This window comes from Medicago truncatula, chromosome 7, assembly GCF_003473485.1.
Source record: "Medicago truncatula cultivar Jemalong A17 chromosome 7, MtrunA17r5.0-ANR, whole genome shotgun sequence".
Taxonomy (NCBI): Eukaryota; Viridiplantae; Streptophyta; class Magnoliopsida; order Fabales; family Fabaceae; genus Medicago; species Medicago truncatula.
Genome location: NC_053048.1, coordinates 52,081,331 through 52,102,140, shown reverse-complemented (window position 1 = coordinate 52,102,140; position 20,810 = coordinate 52,081,331). Strand labels below are relative to the sequence as shown.

General features: G+C 32.0%; 1 protein-coding gene across 1 annotated transcript; it reads right to left on the bottom strand.

Annotated features, from left to right (window-relative positions):
- Window positions 1–5,346: 5,346 nt before the first annotated feature.
- On the bottom strand, window positions 5,347–9,774 carry LOC11436381 (probable boron transporter 2). Its single transcript, XM_003625965.4, has 12 exons — window positions 9,281–9,774; window positions 9,049–9,131; window positions 8,732–8,924; window positions 8,182–8,320; window positions 7,869–8,034; window positions 7,589–7,755; window positions 7,316–7,489; window positions 7,127–7,222; window positions 6,878–7,015; window positions 6,459–6,784; window positions 6,088–6,355; window positions 5,347–5,936 (listed from the first exon to the last, which is right to left on the bottom strand). Exons 1-12 carry the CDS (start codon window positions 9,382–9,384, stop codon window positions 5,616–5,618), a joined length of 2,175 nt encoding a protein of 724 aa, XP_003626013.1. The 5' UTR covers window positions 9,385–9,774; the 3' UTR covers window positions 5,347–5,615.
- Window positions 9,775–20,810: the final 11,036 nt, after the last annotated feature.

Sequence of the window (20,810 nt, the reverse complement as noted above, 5' to 3'; positions counted from 1 at the left end):
TTTTATTTTGTTTTTATGGTGTTAGCAGTCCAATAAAAAAGAGTTGCTGGACATAATTAATGGGTTCTAGAGATAAACTCAACCTGGGAGGATTAAAGGGGACATGGTTTGGTTAGAGAACAAAGATAAGACTGAGGAGCTCGAAGGTGACATAAGGTGGAGGACATTCAAGTTGATCTTCAACAATCGGATGCAACATCATCTCATTTTTTTTTTACCCATCTTCACTTTGAAAAAACCATAAAATATTGAGTATATTTAATTATGAATCTATTGTAAACTTTTGATATGGTTGTTTATATATAATGATGTTTTCTTTGGGAGCCCCTAATATGGACCCTTTTTTTTAGGGTCCACCCATGGTCCTTGCTAAATGACTTGCAATAGTGGGTAAACACACTTCCTTCTCAATTTACATGGATGGCCTCCATATGAATCTTTAATGTGAGTGAGCTTTTGCAATCAAAACAAGCGAATCATCTAATTCACAACAAGCTCAATCCTTGATTCCACAACTTTAATTTCATCATTCAACAAAAGCTTAAATTCGAATTCAACAATTTAACATAGCCATCCAAAATGGTCTCAAAAGCTTAAATTCGAATTCAACAATTTAACATAGCCATCCATTAAGTCGAACTGAGATTCCATTGCAACTCTAGCATTTGAATAAGGTCTCAAAAGAAAAGCTTCAATCCATTTTTCGAGAAAAAGGGCAAATGCCGCTACCGTGATTGCAACTATTAACGCTCTCACGCTCTCCGCATAACATCTCCATGATAATCACTTTCATACAGAACCCGAAGTCAAGTTTGTTAACTGGAACAAAATTAATGGCTCCATGGAGGACCTGGGATGTTATGCAGAGAAAACGTCGTGAAGCTATGGTTTTGAATCAGCTGTCGTGATGGATCAAGCATTTCAGAGCAAACCATTTTTCTTTTAATCTGGATTTCTTAAACCGGTTCGAGTTTTTAACTAAGAGGTTGAAGCATTACGTGGTTGTTACATTCTGTGCGGAAGTTGTTCTTCCTGTTAGACTTGAAACGGATGGCAAAATAACAGAAAGGTGAATTGTACCAAATTTATACTGGAGTGGAAGTGTAATTACCCGCTATTGCAGGTCATTTACAAAGGACTATGGGTAGACCCTAAAAATAAGGGTCCATATTAGGGGCTCCCGTTTTCTTTATATCATCTTTCAAAAAAAAAGTTTTCTTTATATCAAGATTTATTTTTTTTCGTTGATTATCAAAATGTTTTTTTGTGAAAATTAGTCTTTTTTTTTGGTAGTGTGTTATAATTTTTTTGGTAGTGAAAATGTTGAATTAGTCTAAAGAATGTCATAGGTACTTCGTTGATTTTGAAAATGATAAAATTAATTGTTGTTTTTTGAGAGCATTTTTTTTGAAAAAAATAAATAAAGAAACTAAAATTATTTTAGAGCAAATTGAATCGTTGTTTTCTTTTCAGTGTTATTTGTTAGTAATGCACCAAAAAAAATTGTTGTGATCTTTTAGATAAGCTAAGATTTTTTAATTTTTTTTTTGGTACAAAATGTTTTTGGTTTTCTTATTGGATAAGAGATAGATACATTTTTTTAAGGGAAGAAATAGATATATTTGAATTTTATTGTTGGAGTCGTTTATTTCGGTCCAATTCCGTGTATAATAAATCGAATTTTCCGGTACTTGAGAGTTGAGAATTAAGTCATCGTCATAAGAAATACTTGCATGCAAACGAACCTAAAACTTCATTCTTGCAAACAACCAATCAACAACTGACAACACATTATACAATATAAAAATAATTAAAAATTACAAAGGAAAATTTGTATTTTTTTTAGGGAAGGAAAATTTGTATTTGTTTCTTCTTCTTCTGTTATTTAATTGAACCTTCCCGTTCTATCATATAAAAAAACACTATTATTTTCCCTTTTTTTTCTTTGTCAAATGACAAGTTCAATTATTATGTTTTGGTTTCTTCTAAATTGAAGCTTTGTTTTAGGTTGTATGTGTTGAATCTGAGGCATTCAATTACAATTGTTGTGAGTTTTTTGGACTAACTTCAGAGAAAGCTTGTGAGAAAAATATCTGTGATATTTGTGATAAAGAGTGGGAACTGAAGATAAATCATTTTTAAGATCGGGTAACGATAAAAATAAATAACTTTGTCATGTTTTTTGGAAATGCAAAAAAAAAAAAAAGTTGGATATGAAGTTATTCAAAGAAACCGCTATTTTCTGTGTCAACGAAAAAGAAAGACAGGCTAATTTGTTTTTGTAAATTTTAATTATTTTTGTATTTTTCTAAAAAAATAAAAATTATTGTATTGTATAATGTGCTGTCAATTGTTGATTGATTGTTTGCAAGAATAAAGTTTTAGGTTCGTTTGCATGCAAATATTTCTCTAAAGTCATTAACCACCATACCAAATTGAGAGTTCAAATTATCCAAATCTTAGGAATACTTTGGGGCGGTTACCAGGGGTTAGTTAAAAAAATAGCACCTGAAATAAATACCGGAATCAAGCGAATACTTAACCGCGGATTTGTGACATGAAAATCTATAATAGGAGACACAAGGAATCTAGCTAGGTTTCTGCCTTTTCTTTCTATCATCACTGCAGTTTAGAAAGAAGTATTCTCCGTACATCATCGTTGTGTTTTGGCTTCAGATTAATATAAAATTTTCTACGCTTAAATGCATGTTTGGATAAGCGATGAGATTGTGAGGATCAGGACGAGTGACTATGATTTTGTAACATATCAAATTGTAGATCATGTTGAAATCACGACAGTTCATCTTGATCATCACCAATCTCATTGCATATTCAAATATGCGGCAAAAGTTGTAAACTCCTTCATATTTATCTACCTTATAAGTATGGCCACGATCGACATAGCATAGCTCTAATTTCTTTTAAGCACGTAAGAATCCAATCATATTCTTTTTTTTATATAATAATAGTGATATTCCAATTATAAAAAAAAAGAAAAAGTGATATTCTCCTAGGTTCAATGTTTATTGTTTGATTTCTCCTAGGTTCAAGTGCAAATCTAATTAACAACTAAAGTCATCAACATTTTGTCAAAAAAAAAAAAAAAAAAACTAAAGTCATCAACATTACGCGAGTATTGCAAACATTTGGAAATATGCATATACTCATATTTTTATGTGTTATGCTATTAACCTAAATTTGGATGTTGAGAATGAGAGTCACCTTTTCTGTTTTTTAACAATTTTTAATTTGCCTTATATATATGCACTTCGTACAAAAAAAATAATAATATAGAAAAACTGTTTTACAAATAACTGTAATACACTTTTTCTATTTTTATATTTAACATGTACTCTAAGATTACGTTAGCCTAACCCTTAGTTTTATTAAAAGTTTACAAGGATGAATTAAGCTTGATTGACAAGTTGGATATAAACTTGTTCACTCTCCATCTTTATTCTTCACTATTACTAAATCACGATGACGTTGAAATTTTATATTCTAAGATAAATTAGAAGTATTTAGAATTGATATATTCAGTAAAATGTCTTATATTTAAGCACAAAATAATATTACAATTATTGTCGGATAGAGTATAAGTTATAAAGAGTGACACTTCTCAATATTTAAAAAATAAAATAAAATATTTCTAAGGGACAATGATTGAGTTTTTTTTAATGACGATGATTGGGTTTTAAGCTAGATGTACAAGATTCGAACTCTATAATTTAATTAGTGTAATAATTAAATTACTAAAATTTGCTTATACGAAAAATGTTGATTTTGTAGTTGATGTGAAGAATTAAGGAGATGAGTGATAAGAAGATCGAAAGTTCTATAGCCACCTCCGATGTAAGACCAACACGGTTATTATTATTATTATTATTATTATTTTTTTTATGACTAAAAATCATACATAATTGCTTAAATTTACATGATGAGGTTGTTTTGCTGTGTGTGTGAGTAGGCATGCACCAGCCTTCTATTATTACAATCTGGTATTGATTTATACAGCCAGTGTCAATGGTTGAGCACTGTTTTTGCTCATATAGGCAACAAATTATAGATAGCTAGCACAGGTGTGAGCCTTGTGTGGCCAAGAATGTTGACAATGTTATTTTCAAATGATTATTGAAAACTTCTCATATTCAGCATAAATAAAGCCATTTGTAGTGGTGACATGGTCAACTAATGTGTCAATTCTTGAATATAACTTTTTGTGGTTCAATTCCACACCTATTAGATGATGTTAACCGACTACTTTTGTTTTTTATAGTATGATATTATGTTACACTATTGTTTTTGATCTTTTTGTTACATTTTTTTTACTCAAAACGACAGAGATTTTGGAATAATTAGACAGCGATGTAAGCTCTATAAGCAAAATCAAAGAATGAGTTAATGTAATGAACCCCACCAAGGAATAGTAGAACGTCATACAACATTACCACTCACATACTTTGTTCCTGTAATTGCTTATACACTTTTTATTCCCTCTCTTTTGAAAACCCCTTTTTCAAGTAAACTCGTAAACAAGTGCGGTCTTGCTTTCATGTTGTAATGATGATAATTGTTTGGACCATTATTGTTGATAAGGGGGTGAATCTTCCACACAATACTATCACTAAAAAGGTTGTCCCTAAAGTTTATCATTTACACGCACATAAGCTATTCATAAATAAGTGACATGCTTTTGTTGCATGACATGGATTAGGATATTATATTAATTCCATTAACATAACAACATATGTGATCCGAAGTAGATCTCGAACGGTGGTTGGAGATGTTGAAGCGTGACAGAGGACGACAAGGCATCTAGAAGGTCTCTGTTGTGGTGGGGTATTTGCAAACACCTTGACGCACAAGTTAATCAAGATTAAGGGGAGTGAGCGGTGAACTGAAATAGTGTATAATTTTCTTAAGAGGAAGGAAATTCCTTATATAGTGATACCGTTGAGGGAAAATAACGAAAAAGTCCGTTGAGAATGTTACTAGACATCTGGATCCCGTTGTGATATGCGGATCAACGGCTGATTGATATCATGCGACCACTGACCTATAAGTCCGGTTTGGATGGGCCCTAATCCAGTCTGAAACAATATGCATGTGAGGCATATATGAATACATATACTTTGTATATTACAAATTATCTTACATCTAGTGCTAATCTGAAACTGCTTTAGAGAAATTATGTTTTCACGTAAAAGAATTGTTCTTATTGTTCTCATATTTGACATCGGTGGATATTTAATTCAATTGCATTGGAGATTCCTATCATGTGAGAATGACTATGAAGTATGAACCATGCAATTGTTGTATAAACTCATCGAAAGTGATGTTCAAAACTATTACAAGACTCAAACTAGTCATCATTTATTGAATTGGAATTTGAAACAAACTTGATGATGATATACATTTGCACAAATATAGTAACATTAACAGTTACAATTTGACATAGGAAGCTCCATATTTTTGGTTGCATACACCTGTTGTATATAGGATACTGAAAATACTTTACAAGTTACAATAAAAAGCCAAGCAAAATTAAAGAACCATAAACTGGAAATGAAGCAACAAATAAGCCTCCTACATCATTCTAAGACACAAGTCTTGAATTATTTCTTGTCTTGGTGTTTGGAATCAGGGTTGAGAGGACTTATTCCCCTACCTGACAATCTCATTTCTTTGGTCATTGGACTGTTGGTGCCTCTTACGCCAGACCGAGGACTTTGCTCAGTCGCGAACTCGCCCACACGAGAATTAAAAGAGAGGTGCGGGCTTAGACGGCTTTTAGGATCATTTCTTGGTGTTGGAGTGGAGCTACTGATCTTTGGACTGTTAGTAGTATGCCTAAATTCACCACGGCTTCTTGTGATAACTTCATCAAATATCTCACCTTCTCCAATATGAGAAGCACCAGCTCCAAACTCAGATTGCTGTTAATCAATCATAATGGTCAGATCATATAAAATGTTTGACTTTAATCAAGATTATTAAGCTGACAATGTAAAACATTTTCCACTGACAATATATCAAAATTAAACTCTATTATTATGATTATTAAGCTTGTTGGATAAGAAATCTTACTGATGCAAGGTTGAACGGTAAAGCAGTTTGCTCCTCATACTCGGCCGCATCCAAGTCTTGAAGGTGTGCACCTTTGAAAAATTTGGGGAGAAAGTATTGTCTTAGTGGAACTAAGAGCATGATCATCAAAGGAAACATGACTCCAGCAATAGGTACCCAAGTTAGTCCAAAACATATAAATAGATAAATGGTTTGGAAAATTGTGAATAATGCTATTGTCTTGAAAGGAACTGTTTCAACAAAAGTAGCATGGTAATCTTCAAGCACCCTACACATTTAAAGAAAATTTGTTCATTATTACAAGAATATAAGATTCAACATATATATATATATATATATTAAATTGTTTCAAAGACAGAATTTTTATTTACTTGTATCTTCTGCTTGGTGCAGTGAAGAGTAAAAGGATCCTTTCCCAAAACTGGTTTCCAGGTAAACTTTCAATTGCCATAAAGGCAAAGTAGCCCCAAAGTACTGAAGTTGGGATTTTCTTGAGAATAGGCATGGCTGCAACACATCCTCCAACCAATACTGATTGAAGCAAGTTACTGACACGTTGTTCCTTTACCTCAACAGGAAGCAAGTCATCTATTTCTTTCTCGACGTCAAATATAGTCTCATCAACCGGGGCGTCCACGTTTCCCATGCTTGTAGCTGCTTGAATGGTTGTTTCTTTTAATTCTTTTAGTCCTTGTGCCTGATCATTTATCAAAATGTCAACATATGTCATAATTAAACAAAGATTTAATAACAAGAAAATAAATATTAAGAAGGTTTAGGATCGACTTACTCGAGCAGATGGGTCCTGGTAAATAAGGGGTGTCTGCATTTGATGGTATACTTCTTGCATATTACCATATAACTGTCCTAGACTAGCATTCTTACTGATACTGTTTCGAGCGGTTATCACGAGTCTGTTACGAAGCAACTGTAACAACACCATTGTTCATTTTTTAGTTATACACATATTCACATTACTAAGAGTTATAAATTAATCAGGAAGAAATTGACTATATGATACATTTTTAACTTGTCTTACCTGATGTTTAAGAGTTGCTAGACTCTTTGTATGCATCGGAGACTGCGGTATGACTCCATTTGCAGGAGGAATTCCAATAAGGCCACACAATAATGTCTTCCAGCAAGAAATATGGATGTTACCATTAGAAAAAGAATTAAGCAAATTGAAATTTAATGAACTAGGAATTGACATATTGAAGTGTCATACCAAAAATCCCAAAAGGAGCAAATCATAATGGTAAGAAGATGGCTTTCTCAAATTGAACTCTTTCTGCTGAGAAAGCTGAGATGCCACACTGTGGTCAAAGTAATAAAGCACTGCAATCATAGTTGCTGGTATAAATGCTCCAATTATGAATACAACAGGAACTTGAACCATATCCTGTTCAGAACAAATTAGTACACCTATTAATTTTTGTTCACAAGCCATCTTGTTAATAAACAATGTTAAAATGGACAAACAGAAAACTTGTTTACATGCCTTAACAACAGTCCAATTGTCATAGGCACCGGGTGACCACGGATTTGGACTAAAGAGGCGCCGTGGGATACCATTTGGAACACTTGCAGTCGGCATGTAGGACACACCTGTCCAAACTAGGACCATAAGCGGAACACCGTAGTCGGCTATAAGGCTACGGAGCCAACCTGTAGTTAAAGTTAAATAAATTATTTTCTAAGAAAACCAAATGATTATATGCAGTGACGGGTTCAGAACTTTTAAGTTGCAGAGACAATTTACATATGTATATAGCACTTACCACTACCATAACGCCATGATCTAGCCTTTCTGCTTTTTAATGCAGTAAGGAGAAGGCCAAATGAAAGGACCAAAGCGAACATCCCATTAGCAAACCTCCACGAAGGTAAGAACTCAATTGCTTTTGTATCTTCTCTCTTTGGTATGCGAAACTCATCCACAAGTCCCTGACACAATGACGACAATATGTTGGTAAATAACTTTGGTATATCATGTGAATACGCATTAACTAACACCTTTGTTGATAGGTAGATAAATAGATAAATAGAACAGATATGATAAATGACCAATGTAAACTTTGATAATTGTCTTACTTTGATAGCTTGCTGCATGAAAAGCATTGCAATGAGCATGCCAAACAACTCTCCCGCAATTCGGGTAAACCGGTTGATGATGGAACATGCTCCTAAGATGGCCAGTAAGAATAGTATCAAAGCAGTCCATACACATACCCTACAAAATCAAATTAAAAATGAAAACAAGACAATGGTCAGCCACATGACAGTGACAGCACTAGAACATAAATGAGGACATGTTTTGATTGGCTTGTTTGAGTTTATCTACTGATATAAGCACTTGTGTGACAGTTCAGGAGAACTTATAGAAATAACTTATGACATGTCCATAAGCTGTTTTCAACTTATTTCCACAAGTTATCCGTGATAGCTTATGAAAAAAGTTTGACTTTTTATTTTATTTTTATTTTTGTTATAAAAATAGCTTATACATAAGCACTTATATGATAAACGTTTATGCTAACAAATAACAAAACCTAATTAAGCTGTTTATCTAAAAGGGACCTAAATGTATAGAGGCTGGAAACATGAAGAAGTAAAACAAAAATAAAAAGAATAAGTTATTTACCATCCAGCCCATCCAAGAAACAGGTTTCTGCCCAACTCAGGTCTTTCTTTAGCAAAATTGAACATGAATGTGTACATGATCACAGTAGGTTCTGCCACTCCTAAAATCAGTAAAGGTTGACCACCAATGATTGAGTGTATAATGCCACATATTGAAGTTGATGCCAAGGTTTGAACAGCTGTTAGAACACCCTCTGCAAATATCAAATCAACACATTTTAATGCTAACTCATTTTTTCTAAAATTATTTCTTTTTCCTTTATGAAAACATATTCCAAATTATACTTATAGTTAAATTATGAATATTCATTTCAGTACCAGTATTTCTCTCTAGTTGTTCACCAAATGAAATGACAGGTATTGCAGAAGCAAAAAATATGTATGTTGTGGGGGCCAAAATCCTGTAAAGTGAATCAAAACATTTATGAAAGTTATATTACAATTGGTCAAAAAACTTTATAATCTATATCTTAATTACTACTATTAGCTATATAGTATATTCTGTAAAAAAAAAAAAGCTATATAGTATATATAATTTAGAAGAATATACCTTACACCTGCTTTGATTCCACCTGTCCAATCTTGTTTGTAGCACATTAACCTTCCTCTTAGATCATTCTTGATACCTTCAAAAGGTACAAATGTTTCTTCCATAGTATTTTTTTTCTTTTTCCCACCAAAGAAGGTTAAGGAAAGACAAATAATTCCAAACAAATCACAACAAAGTGTAATTTACATGATTTTTTGTTTTGATTTATATATGAACAAGGTTTAATCACAAACAAACTGAGGAAGTAGGATTGAAGAATGTGATGATGAATTAATCAAAGGGGGGCAAATAGCATGAATAGTGCAAGGTGGCTTCAAAGACATATGGGAGAATGAGAGATTCAATGAAATGCCAGCTGTATCAAAAGCAGGTTGTGACCTTCTCAAGTGGTTCCTAATAACAACAATGTGCTTGCAGAGTATTTATAAGCTTAAAAAAAGAAAGAAACAAAGGAAATGAATAATGAAATGAAGGTAGATTTGATTTGGAAGTATACTGTATAATGACACTGGCTTGTAAAATGTAAATACAAGTATAATTATATAGTATTATGTAATATGTCCTGTCTTTCCAGCTTCATCATCAACAGCCCTTTTTTTTTTATGCCTAAAGTCAGCATCACCAATAATCCGGGCCCACTGAATAATTTGTGTGATCATTTGTTTATTAAAAAAACATAGTTTAGACGAGTTCTATGTCGAAGGCTCGCCGGAGGTTAGGATAGACCCAAGACTCATATAACACTGACGGACTTATGAATTACTCATAATGATGTCTTTACGTATCAAATAAGAGTTGAGTTGCATTTTTGTGAGATATGAGTCAACTTCTTATCTATTAGATAATTTTTTTTTGCATGCATGTGAATCATTCCATAAACGAGAGTTTAACGAAGAGTTAATTTGAGGCCGAAAATTTTGTTTTAAGTAAAAGCTCAAAATGTCAATTTTGCATTAGAATCTACTAATAGAAATGTAAATTTAATTTATTTACCATACTTGTGAATATTCAAACATGTCAAATTCAATTTTAGGTTGGTGGAATTATTTTGTTTGAAATAAAAGTGAACCCATGCAACCCTAAAGTGATGAATTAATATTTAAATTTTGATAGAAATAGATACTTAGATTTAATATCGGATAATAGCTAAAACATGACTGCCTTTTGGTATGGTGGTAACCTATAGGACAAAAAATCCACACATACTCTCAATAATGCTGAAATTATATATAATGGTTCCTTTAGACAAAGTAACTTACCATGTCGTCCTAACTCAACAAGATATTGTAAAAAAATAAATAAAATAAAATAAATGTTGTAAAACGAGTAGTCAAACGTAGTTTATTTGATTTACAACATTATCTTAACCGTCATCTAGTAAAAAAAGGAAAGCTATTGAAAACAGGTACGAATTAAATCTCTCCATTGGCCTCGTTGAGTATATATATAGCAACTTATATTATTTAGTTGACTATCTTTTTCATTTTTCAATTATTGATCCCACCACCTTCGACCGATTAGTATATGGATCATTGTTTGCGTCGTGTTGAAGAATGCTTAAATGCTTATGCACCGGACTTTGAGTCCGTACACATGACAACATTATTAGAGATTTAGCATGTAAAAAGTTAAATTTATATTTATTTACTTTTTTTCAATTGAACAGTCTCTCCTTTTGTAAAACTTCTATTTTACAACTCTATAGAATCTTTTAGTTAATGTTTGATTCTAATTTGATAATAATTAATTCAGAGAAAATTGATTTTGTAAAATTAATTATGATTAAAAATGAGTTATATATAAAATTATTTATGTTTAGATACGATATTGTGGCGGATAGCCGAGATAAATAAAGAGGAGATTATCCAAGAGGTGATGCGGATAGCCGGTACTGATCACCATATCCTTACGTATCAGATTGCCAGGCGGCGTAGGGGGGGCGAGGCATGCTAGGCAACAGGGTTGATTATGATTAGGCTTGATAATGGTGATGTATAATTATGACATGTTTCGTACATTTTTTTTTATTTCTATGACATTTTTCGATATACCTTTTATATTATTTCTTGCGTTTTAATTTTATCTATGAAATATTATTTTGTACGTTTTATATTCTTTACTTTAATTTGCAATTGGATGCAAAAACAAGACAGATTTCCTGGAAAAACCAGTGCAGATTGCACTGGTCTTGTTTATTGGTGTGAACGGCAGTTAACAGTCGCTGGTACCAGCGGTTGTTCACTGACGGCGTATCATAGAGCGGTTGTTAACTGCCGCTGGGGGCATTTTAGTATTTTACTTGTGTCAATAGGAAGTTTTCATTGTCAGAAAAACAATTTTCCCAAACTTAAACCTTACAAATCCTAACTCGGCCTAACCTATTCTCATCTCTCAGATGAAGTGAACTTGATCTTATTCTCCCATTTGTATTCAAATATTGTTAGACCAACACTACACTATGTTAGACCAAGAGAAGATCTAACTTAACCTTCCTCTCATTCCCTAGACTTAGAAACAATCTAAGAACACTACCCAAATCTGTGGGTAACTCAAGTTCCCCCGTAACCACCTAAAGACTCTATACACACCAAAATTATCAATAAAATTAAAGAAAATGCTAACTAATGTCTTGATTAAAGAATCAAATATAGTAATAATTGTATTGAAAGTTGTGGAGTCAAATCATCAAAAATTTAAAAAATGGGAGTAAAATGGTTAGTGTTTAAAAAAACGTTTAAAAAATGTCTATTTCAATTTTTTTATATTTTTGTTTCCTTAACAAGTGTCTGGGATACCGGTTAGCATCATGACTCTGAAATTAATAACAACACCAATTTTCTTAATTCTCACAATTTAGTCAAAGAAGTATATATATATATATTTTTTTGAAAAAGAAGAGGGCCAAAGCCCAATTTTAATTTATTTTTACTAAACAAAAGAACATTGATTTAATATTAAACGTTTTTAAAAATTGTCCAAGTGCAATATTATTCAAAATGTCAATAGTATTTTTAGAAAATAAATAATAAAAAACATGTTATACATATTACCCACGTGCCTTCCGAAAGTTTGACAACATTTTTATTAAAAATAAAATTATATATATAAAAAAACACAATGGAAGTTAAGTTGGGCGGAATTAGCAACATATAGAGGTATTTAAATTTAGTGTTTGATAATGTCTCAAATAAAATAACTTCTAGCAAATAAATTATGAGAAACCAAAAAATACATTAAAAAGAAAAAGTTTGACAAGTTGTTGTGAAATAACCATTTATAATTTGTCTTATCAAGAGCTCCTAGTTTTCGTTTCATGGTTGGTTAGAAACAAAACTAATGGGGTCATACGATGAAATCATTGAATTCAATAATACAGCACAACTTGCTGATGAAGGAAAATCATATAGAGAAAAATTGGAAAATGACAAAAATAAAGTTCATTAGTTGAATCGCAAGCACTTTTGACATGATAGAAAACATGTCGAAGGGGGGTTATTTTAAAAAAGAAAAAGTCCAAGGGGGACATGGAACTAAATCACTTGCTTTCTTCTTATATCTGCTCCAATAAGATAATAATGATAATTTTTTAAAAAATGCACTTCACAAAATAATAATATTATTTAATAAAAAATACATCTGAATACTAATTTGTTTTGATTAAGGAGAAAAGAAATAAAAAGCATGGTGTTAGTAAGTAAAAATATACATTAAGCTATTAAAAAGATTGATATAGTAAAATTGGGTTTATATCAAACCATTTATTTGAAAATTTGTTTTAAAATATTTGAATTTTTTTTCTCTCTAATTTCAATATTTCTTGTAGTAAAATAATCATGCATAACTATTTATTGCATAAAGAGAAATATGTGTAATAGGATAATATTAATAAAGAGTATCATAAAAAGAAGGCTAAAATATAGTTTTAGTCCCTGCAAATATGCCTCGTTTTGGTTTTAGTCCCTGTAAAAAAAAAATTGTTTTTGGTCCCTGCAAAAATTTTTGTTTTTGAAAATAGTCTCTGACCCCACTTTTGTGATGATTTGCATACGTGGCACATTATAACTGAACCAATTTTGTAGTTTTTGGTCCCTGCAAAATATTTTGTTTTTAAAAAAGGTACAGGGACTAATTTAAAAAACAAAAAATTTTGCAGGGACCAAAAACAAAATTTTATTTTTACAGGGATTAAAACCAAAACGAGGCTTATTTGCAGGGACTAAAACCATATTTTAGCCTAAAAAGAAAGGTAAATACCCATTCAAAAGAAAATATTTACATTAAAAGTAACACAATTCATTGATATTTTTTGTACGTGTACAAATATCCTTAAAACATTAATTAAAAATAAACAAAAATATGTCTGAATCTTGCCTCTAAACTCTTGAAGAGAAAAAAATACTGTACAAATTGTAGTTTATAAAATAAATATAGGTATTTTATGTGTGCTTACAGAAATGTGTGTGTGTGAGTTATTGGTTAATTTATGTTTTTATACTTGTAAGTTTAGACCGAATATTTCATAGAAAAAGAAAGATTGAATATAAAAAATAAAGTGCGGTGCATACTTTGAATTTTGAAAAAAATATGCATATAGTAACATGTGTACGTCGAAAAAGAAAAGGCAAAATTTAATGAGGATAATTTAAATATTCTTTATGGTACGTAGTATGAATATGATAGTACAATAGTAAAGAAAGGTATGTGTCCATAGACGTCTTTCGTAAATTAATAGAAGTATAGTGGTGTTGCTAAGTATATTTATATGTTATGAATGGACTCATGCAGATGCATATAGCCAATCGTGTTGATTCACCGTAACTAACGACAATTTTTGTTGGACAGATGCTTTAGGCTAGTAATTTGCTACTTGCCAATATAAAAATATTGTTCTGTTTCTTTTATTGCTTACAAAATATATGCCGAGCTTGGCCTTTTAATTTTGCGATTAGCGGTGAATGTTTATCTTTTTATTACGTGAATGTATTTAATGCTTCACAGTTTTTTATGAGAGTATATTTATAAAAATATTCAAAAAATTATACTAATTAATCAGTGTATTGGTTTTGATGTTTGTTTGTTTTTCTTCTTATAATAAAGACCGCAGAGAGTATTCCTTTTATATCTAACTTTTATTATGAAACGAGTGAGTAAGTAGTAAGTGTATACTCAAGTTGCTATCCCATTATAATTTACATATGTTTGCTATGACTATGTGGTGTGCAAAGCAACAATGTATGGATACTTGTTTCATGCTCGGATAGGAGTACCGGTGCATCATAGAATAGTAACAACAACGTGGTTAGAAGGAGAACCCCTGTCAAGTTAAATACAATGTAGATGCGGCAATTTTCAAGGATCAAATTATGATATAAAAATGTGTCTAAGGGGAGATAATGGCGAGTATATATGAGCAAAAACAACTTGTTTAAAGGCATTGGACATCCACAAGATGCGGAAGCATGTGGTCTAAAAGAGACAATAATTTGGCTTGGCAGTCGAGGTTCAGTAGAGGTGTCCATAGAACTTGATTGTAAGCAAGCAGACAACGACGACATCTCTAATAAAATTAGTACCGGTTCGAAATTAAGAGCTATTTTAAATTATTGCAAATCTTCACTTTCTAGTTTAACAAATTTAAGATAAATTTTGTTATACAAGCAAACAATGTGGCCCATTTATCGGTCATGGCGTCATTATCTTATACTAGTTCTTATTGTAATAAATCATATGTCATATTGTATTGAGTACGCTATTTTGATAGTTTGGTTCCCATAAAAAAAAAAAAAAAAAAAAGTAGTTTGTGTATCAAAACTCTACTTTATTTACGATATGCTATCCAACTAAAATAGAAAAATGTTTGGTAGTCTCCTGATCAATAGTAGAACCCTAAGAAAGACCGACCTTAAACGTAAATTAGGCAAACTAAGACATCTATTTAAGGTAAATAACATTAGCTCAGGTTCCCAACAGAAATTTATGTTACGTTTGAAACATTGCCAAATTACATTACATTTATAGTTAAAGACAGGATTTCATTTCTTGTACTATAATATTGGTTGTGCATTCCAACAACTCAATCCTCACTTTTCTCTATACTTAATGTTAATTAAGATCACTTTGTTTTCGAATCTACATAATGTATAGAAGCAATAATGAATTTCTCTAATAATGAACAACATTTAGTAAAGCAATAACAAAGTGCAAGCGCATACTAATTGTTTCTAGTTCATACACTTTGAAGCTCATCTCTATGATTAAAGAAAACAAATCGCATGCCATTATTGTTCCAATCTCTCACACACAAAGTATTTGGGGAAGGTTCATATGTACACAAAAACTTCCTCTTCAAAGTAGTTTTCGTCCATTATAAATGTTGCTAGGCTTAAAATGATTTTGTCGAGCACAAAACATTATTCTTACTCATGATTGAAGATTTGAAAGACAAATAAGAAATAAAAACACCTGCTAATAAAGGCTATAACGTCCTTTTTAATGTGTTAAGTTCATACGCATTGACAAAGTGGTAGGTCCTTTAGGCTACATTTGCTGTTTACTAAGACCCTTTTTTCTTTAGCTTTTCTCCTTTTCAACATCTTTTTTTCTTATCAAATTTTCCAAATCTTTTTCGCTGTCTAGAATTGGAAAAGCTTATTCATCATTTAATCATACTTATGTTTCATATGGCTCTTGTAATTATTTTGAAAGCATTGATTATCTATGGATCAATGCTCTAATCTAGAAGTGTCTTACTCTGCTACTGTTGGACCACAATGCTAAGAACTTGATCAGAAAGAACAACTTTCAACAAAAAGTCATTTTCAACTATATATATTGATAACTTGCACTATTTATTTTGACATTAATATTACAAAACACTCAACTCTCATATTGACCAGAGATATCGTCCAATTAGAGCGTATAAAACATGAACACTTTTCACTTTACAAACTCATTTTGTAGGATTGAATTAAAATTGCAATTTGAGCTTATCCTAAATTGTTCATGCCGCTTGCTATATTTTATGTATCAAGTCGATTTTGTAAAGTCGTGTCAGACTTAAAATCCAAGAATACACATTGCTAGGTACGTGCAACCTAGGTGGTACGAACTTTGGCTGTCGGGGGACTCGACACGAACTATATTGAGAGCCAATATTAAAAATAAAAACATCTTAGGGCAAGAATTCAGACAAATTCGCAAAAAAAAAAAAAAAACACAAGTAACCAAATAAGTTTGAAGGCTTTGTTGGTGGATACATGGGTGGCACTGTCAGGCTGGCTTGCTTCATGTTATTCGAACATTCTACTTATTTATTTGGAGGTCCCCAAATACTCGTAGTAACAGCTGAGATCATGAGTAGGTTTTTGGAAACTACTGGTGAGTGAATATTACAAAGCATGCGTCTAAAAAAATCATACTATTAATAAACATGTTAAAACTTTGACCAATTGCAGCCAAGAGGTTGGTTAGTGCACACCATATTTTTTTATAGTTGGCTTATATGTGGATGCTTATTCATTGTATGCAGACAATGATTGGTAGATGGGGTGTACTACTATCCTTTCTTAATTTATGTGCCTCACTTTTATATTCAGGGTATTATTTATCCTTTGATAACTTTTAATCTTGATAGTATAGTTAGAAAACAGACTGCCAGAGATAAGCTCAGAAAATGTAATATATCTTGATCTTGATAATGAGTCTTCGTTAACACTTTTTTCTTTTGTGAAAAAGTGATAGTCAAAATTGTTTATTCCTAATATTAGAACATCAAAATGTCATTCTAAAGTAAATAGATAAATAAAACGCACACAAAGAACATAAGCGATGGTTTAGAGAGTTGACTAATTGTATCTACATCTCCAACAACAAATGATTGATTTGATTTTTGATTATTCAAGTTTATGATTGCATATTACAAATTGTTATTAAATACTACTACAGTCCAATGTACAAGATTAGGTTCAGGTTCGCTAGCTCTGCTAGCGAAACTGTCCACTTATCAACAAATATGAGTCATACTCAGTAGTACCAACAGAAGTGGCTCTTTACTCACTAGTTATGGTTCCGATTAAAATATTCTTGCCATTATGGAAAATTACTCTACTAAGCCTATGTTTGGTTGGACGGTGGAATATACATTCTCGCGTCCCAAGGCTTGAAAAACGTGAAAATATATAAGCTCCAATATGGAGCATTAGCCAAACGCATGGAGGGTGAGGTATCCACCGTGATTTCAAACGAGCACTAAAACAGCCACATTAATGATTAAGAACACCTCAAAAACATTGATGTTGTGGCTACAATTTAAGTTGCACAAGGAAATTTATAATCACGTTACCTGCAGAAGTCAATTAAGAATACGTAAACAAATGGATATTCAAATAAATGAATTTGTATTTACCTTTCCAACTTTCTGATGATCAGTGATTAGATTGGCTAACAATTCTAAACCAAATTAAATGAATCAAGTTCCTCCCCAGAACATGTGGTAAATAAGCTACTGATAATTAATAATTAGCCCTTGAATGCTTTAGCAACCGTATTTGTGGCTTAAATTGCAAGTAATAAAGAGAAAAGAAAGGGGCCACTTAAATGATTATGTAAGAAAAAGAGAAGTCACATTGAGAAGCAGAAAATCAATATTCCTTCCTTGAACTAAGGTATTGCCGATAAGGGCACTTCACACTCACAGTAACCCCTTTCCCTTCCAGTGCATTGATTTGAACAATCAATGCAATTGGTTTTGGCCTCATTCATGGTGATGATTCTCCACTTAGAACAAGAGACAAAACATTGGCCTACAAGTAGCACGAACTCATCACTCATCAAAACAGAACTTGTCATTGAGTATTGACCAAATACAATTTCTTTTAACATTAATTGTTGATATTCTTTTTTTATAGGCAAATGTTAGTGATTAATTAGTTAAGGGGAGGGAGAAATGTTTGTCGCAGGGATCGAACTCTGAACTTGCTACATAGAACTCCTTCGGTTTCCTAACCCTTATCATTGGGCTACACCGTCAAAGACATTGTCGATATTTGTTTGACGTATACTAACCTCAACCTCAACCTCAAAGCGAAGAGATTGAGACTTGATCCAATAACTTTCATGCCTATGCTATATACCCTACAATGTTATCCATTTGATAGGCATGGTGATAGTACTTGCAGACAAATACATTGACCCTATATCATATCCTATTATTACCTATGTGCTGGCATTCGTTGACTTCCTATATATGTGGTTACCTATGACCTATTCAAGGTCAAATGTATTATACATATTAAGAATTAAGAATATGCCATCACAAAGATCTGCATCTGCTTCTTGACCCCATGTGAAGTGTTCATGCTTCTTTGTGAAGAAATGTGTTTACTTTAAAATGACATAAAGGATCATTACTGCCTAAGATTCTATTGAAATATAATGAAGCAGATCCAGTTGGAATTGATCACTGACATGACCATATGGAGGAAGCTGCAAAATATAAGCCTCATAAAAGTTAGGTATTTTATTATTTTATTGCTGTAATCAATAAAATACTAGCTTCTAGATAAACTAGTTTTTTATTTTTCAAATTACAAAGAATATATCTAAATTAAATTCCACAGAAGAATGAATCGATCTTTGTGAATTGCAACAAAAGAACAAAAGGAACAACTAAATAGTAATCAAGTAACAAAAAAATTAAGTTTTGAACCTGATTGATTTGACATTTTTAAGTTTATGTTATCATTTGGTTTAAAACCATTCAAAGATTTGATATTAATAATTAAATAGGTTTATAATGGTAAATATATGCTCACTACTATCTTCCCTCACTCATCCCACACCCCAGTTAGGGGTGGGCATGGTTCGGTTAACCTAAAAAACCAAACCGAACCGAAATTTTGAAATGGTTCGGGAAAACTGAACCGAACCGTTTCAGGTATGCAGCTAACCGAACTGAACCAAAGTTATGGTTCGGTTAACCGTTTTCTTACATATGAACCGAACCGAATCAAAACCAATATTTTGGGGGCCCCACCTCCTCTCTCTTCCTCTTAAGACTCAATCACCCCTCGCTCCCCCTGGATATGGATCTCCTTCAGTTAGAAGATCATGTGTTAGCCGATATCAAGCAATTTGAACTATTAGATGAAGATTTGACGGCTCCTGTTCCGACTATGTAAATTAAATTTAAAATATGAATTTGATATATGAGTTGTCTAATTTTGATCAAACAGTTAAATTTCACTACAACATGGAATCTTTTTCCCCCTTTTCTCCCTCTTGGTGATAAACTCTTGTCCGTTCTGCTACCTAGTTCAGATCCTGAAATGTCTGTTAATTTATCAAGGTTTTTTGCTCTAAGCGAATAAATCCTTCTGAAATATCGGTATCGTTATCACAAAAATTTGCTCCAAGTGAATAAATCCTCAAAGACAATGTGATTTTACACAAGCCAAACAATTCTTTTCCTACAATAAATACCAGGGACTCAATGTGTTTTTCAATAGAAAATGTGTAAATCCGGAAATCCTAAAAACCAAACTATATTCATCTAGGCGGTTGATAGCAGTGTCTCGTTTAGAGAAGGAAGGAATTGGTGCTGCTGTTTAGGGGTGTGGAAAATATAGCGGAAAATGAAGAAATCTTTCAAATTTTGTTAAAGAGCATTTCTTAAAGAATGATAAATTAATATTTATGATTAACATATTTTTAATTTTAAGAACATTATAACAACATAGATTGAATTTGAAGAATTCATATAAACTTTAAAAAAAAAAAAAAAAAAAAACTCTCCTCCAATACAATATTGTAGTTCCCTGAACTAGAGGATACCGTCTTATGAAGAAAAATGAATCCCAAAACCCCTCCCTTCTAATGTATTCTATTTCTTCCATTTGCTCCTTCATTTTTTTCAATGTTATCCCCTTCCCTCTAAACTCGCAAACAAAGCCTAGAGTTTCTTTTCCTCCCTCTTTCTGGCTAATGTTTTGCGATACTATTTAAAATATCAACTCAAAGTGATTTACATTTTTTTCCTTATAAAACTCATAGAAGCTACTACGGCATGCTGGCCTCTTTCTTGGATTTTTTTTTGGATTTGAGATTAGTTGTGGTCAGCTCTCTCTTTCTCTAATTGCATTTTTCCCAGTTTTTTGGACAAAATAAATGAGCAACTATGATGTGAAGAGAGCGAATCCAAAGCTTCACAATTCACATTGCTGCGACAGCATGAGATGAAACCATAACAGCCAATCCAGGTTCAAATTTTTAAGAATGAAAAGATAGAATGAACAAATTATGATTAATAAAAATCAGAGATGCTATTTGTTTTAAAATTTGGGATTCACAATTTAGATTTTTAAGTGAACTTAATTGGTTTGATTTCTGGAATACGCAGATTATGAAAAATATAAAATAGAAAAATAAGCCGGACAAAATTAAACGTCCACATAGAAAAGAAGAGATATTAAACTCATTTTTTTTTTGAACAAGCCAAAATGATATAGCCAAAGTATACTGTATAGTATTGTCG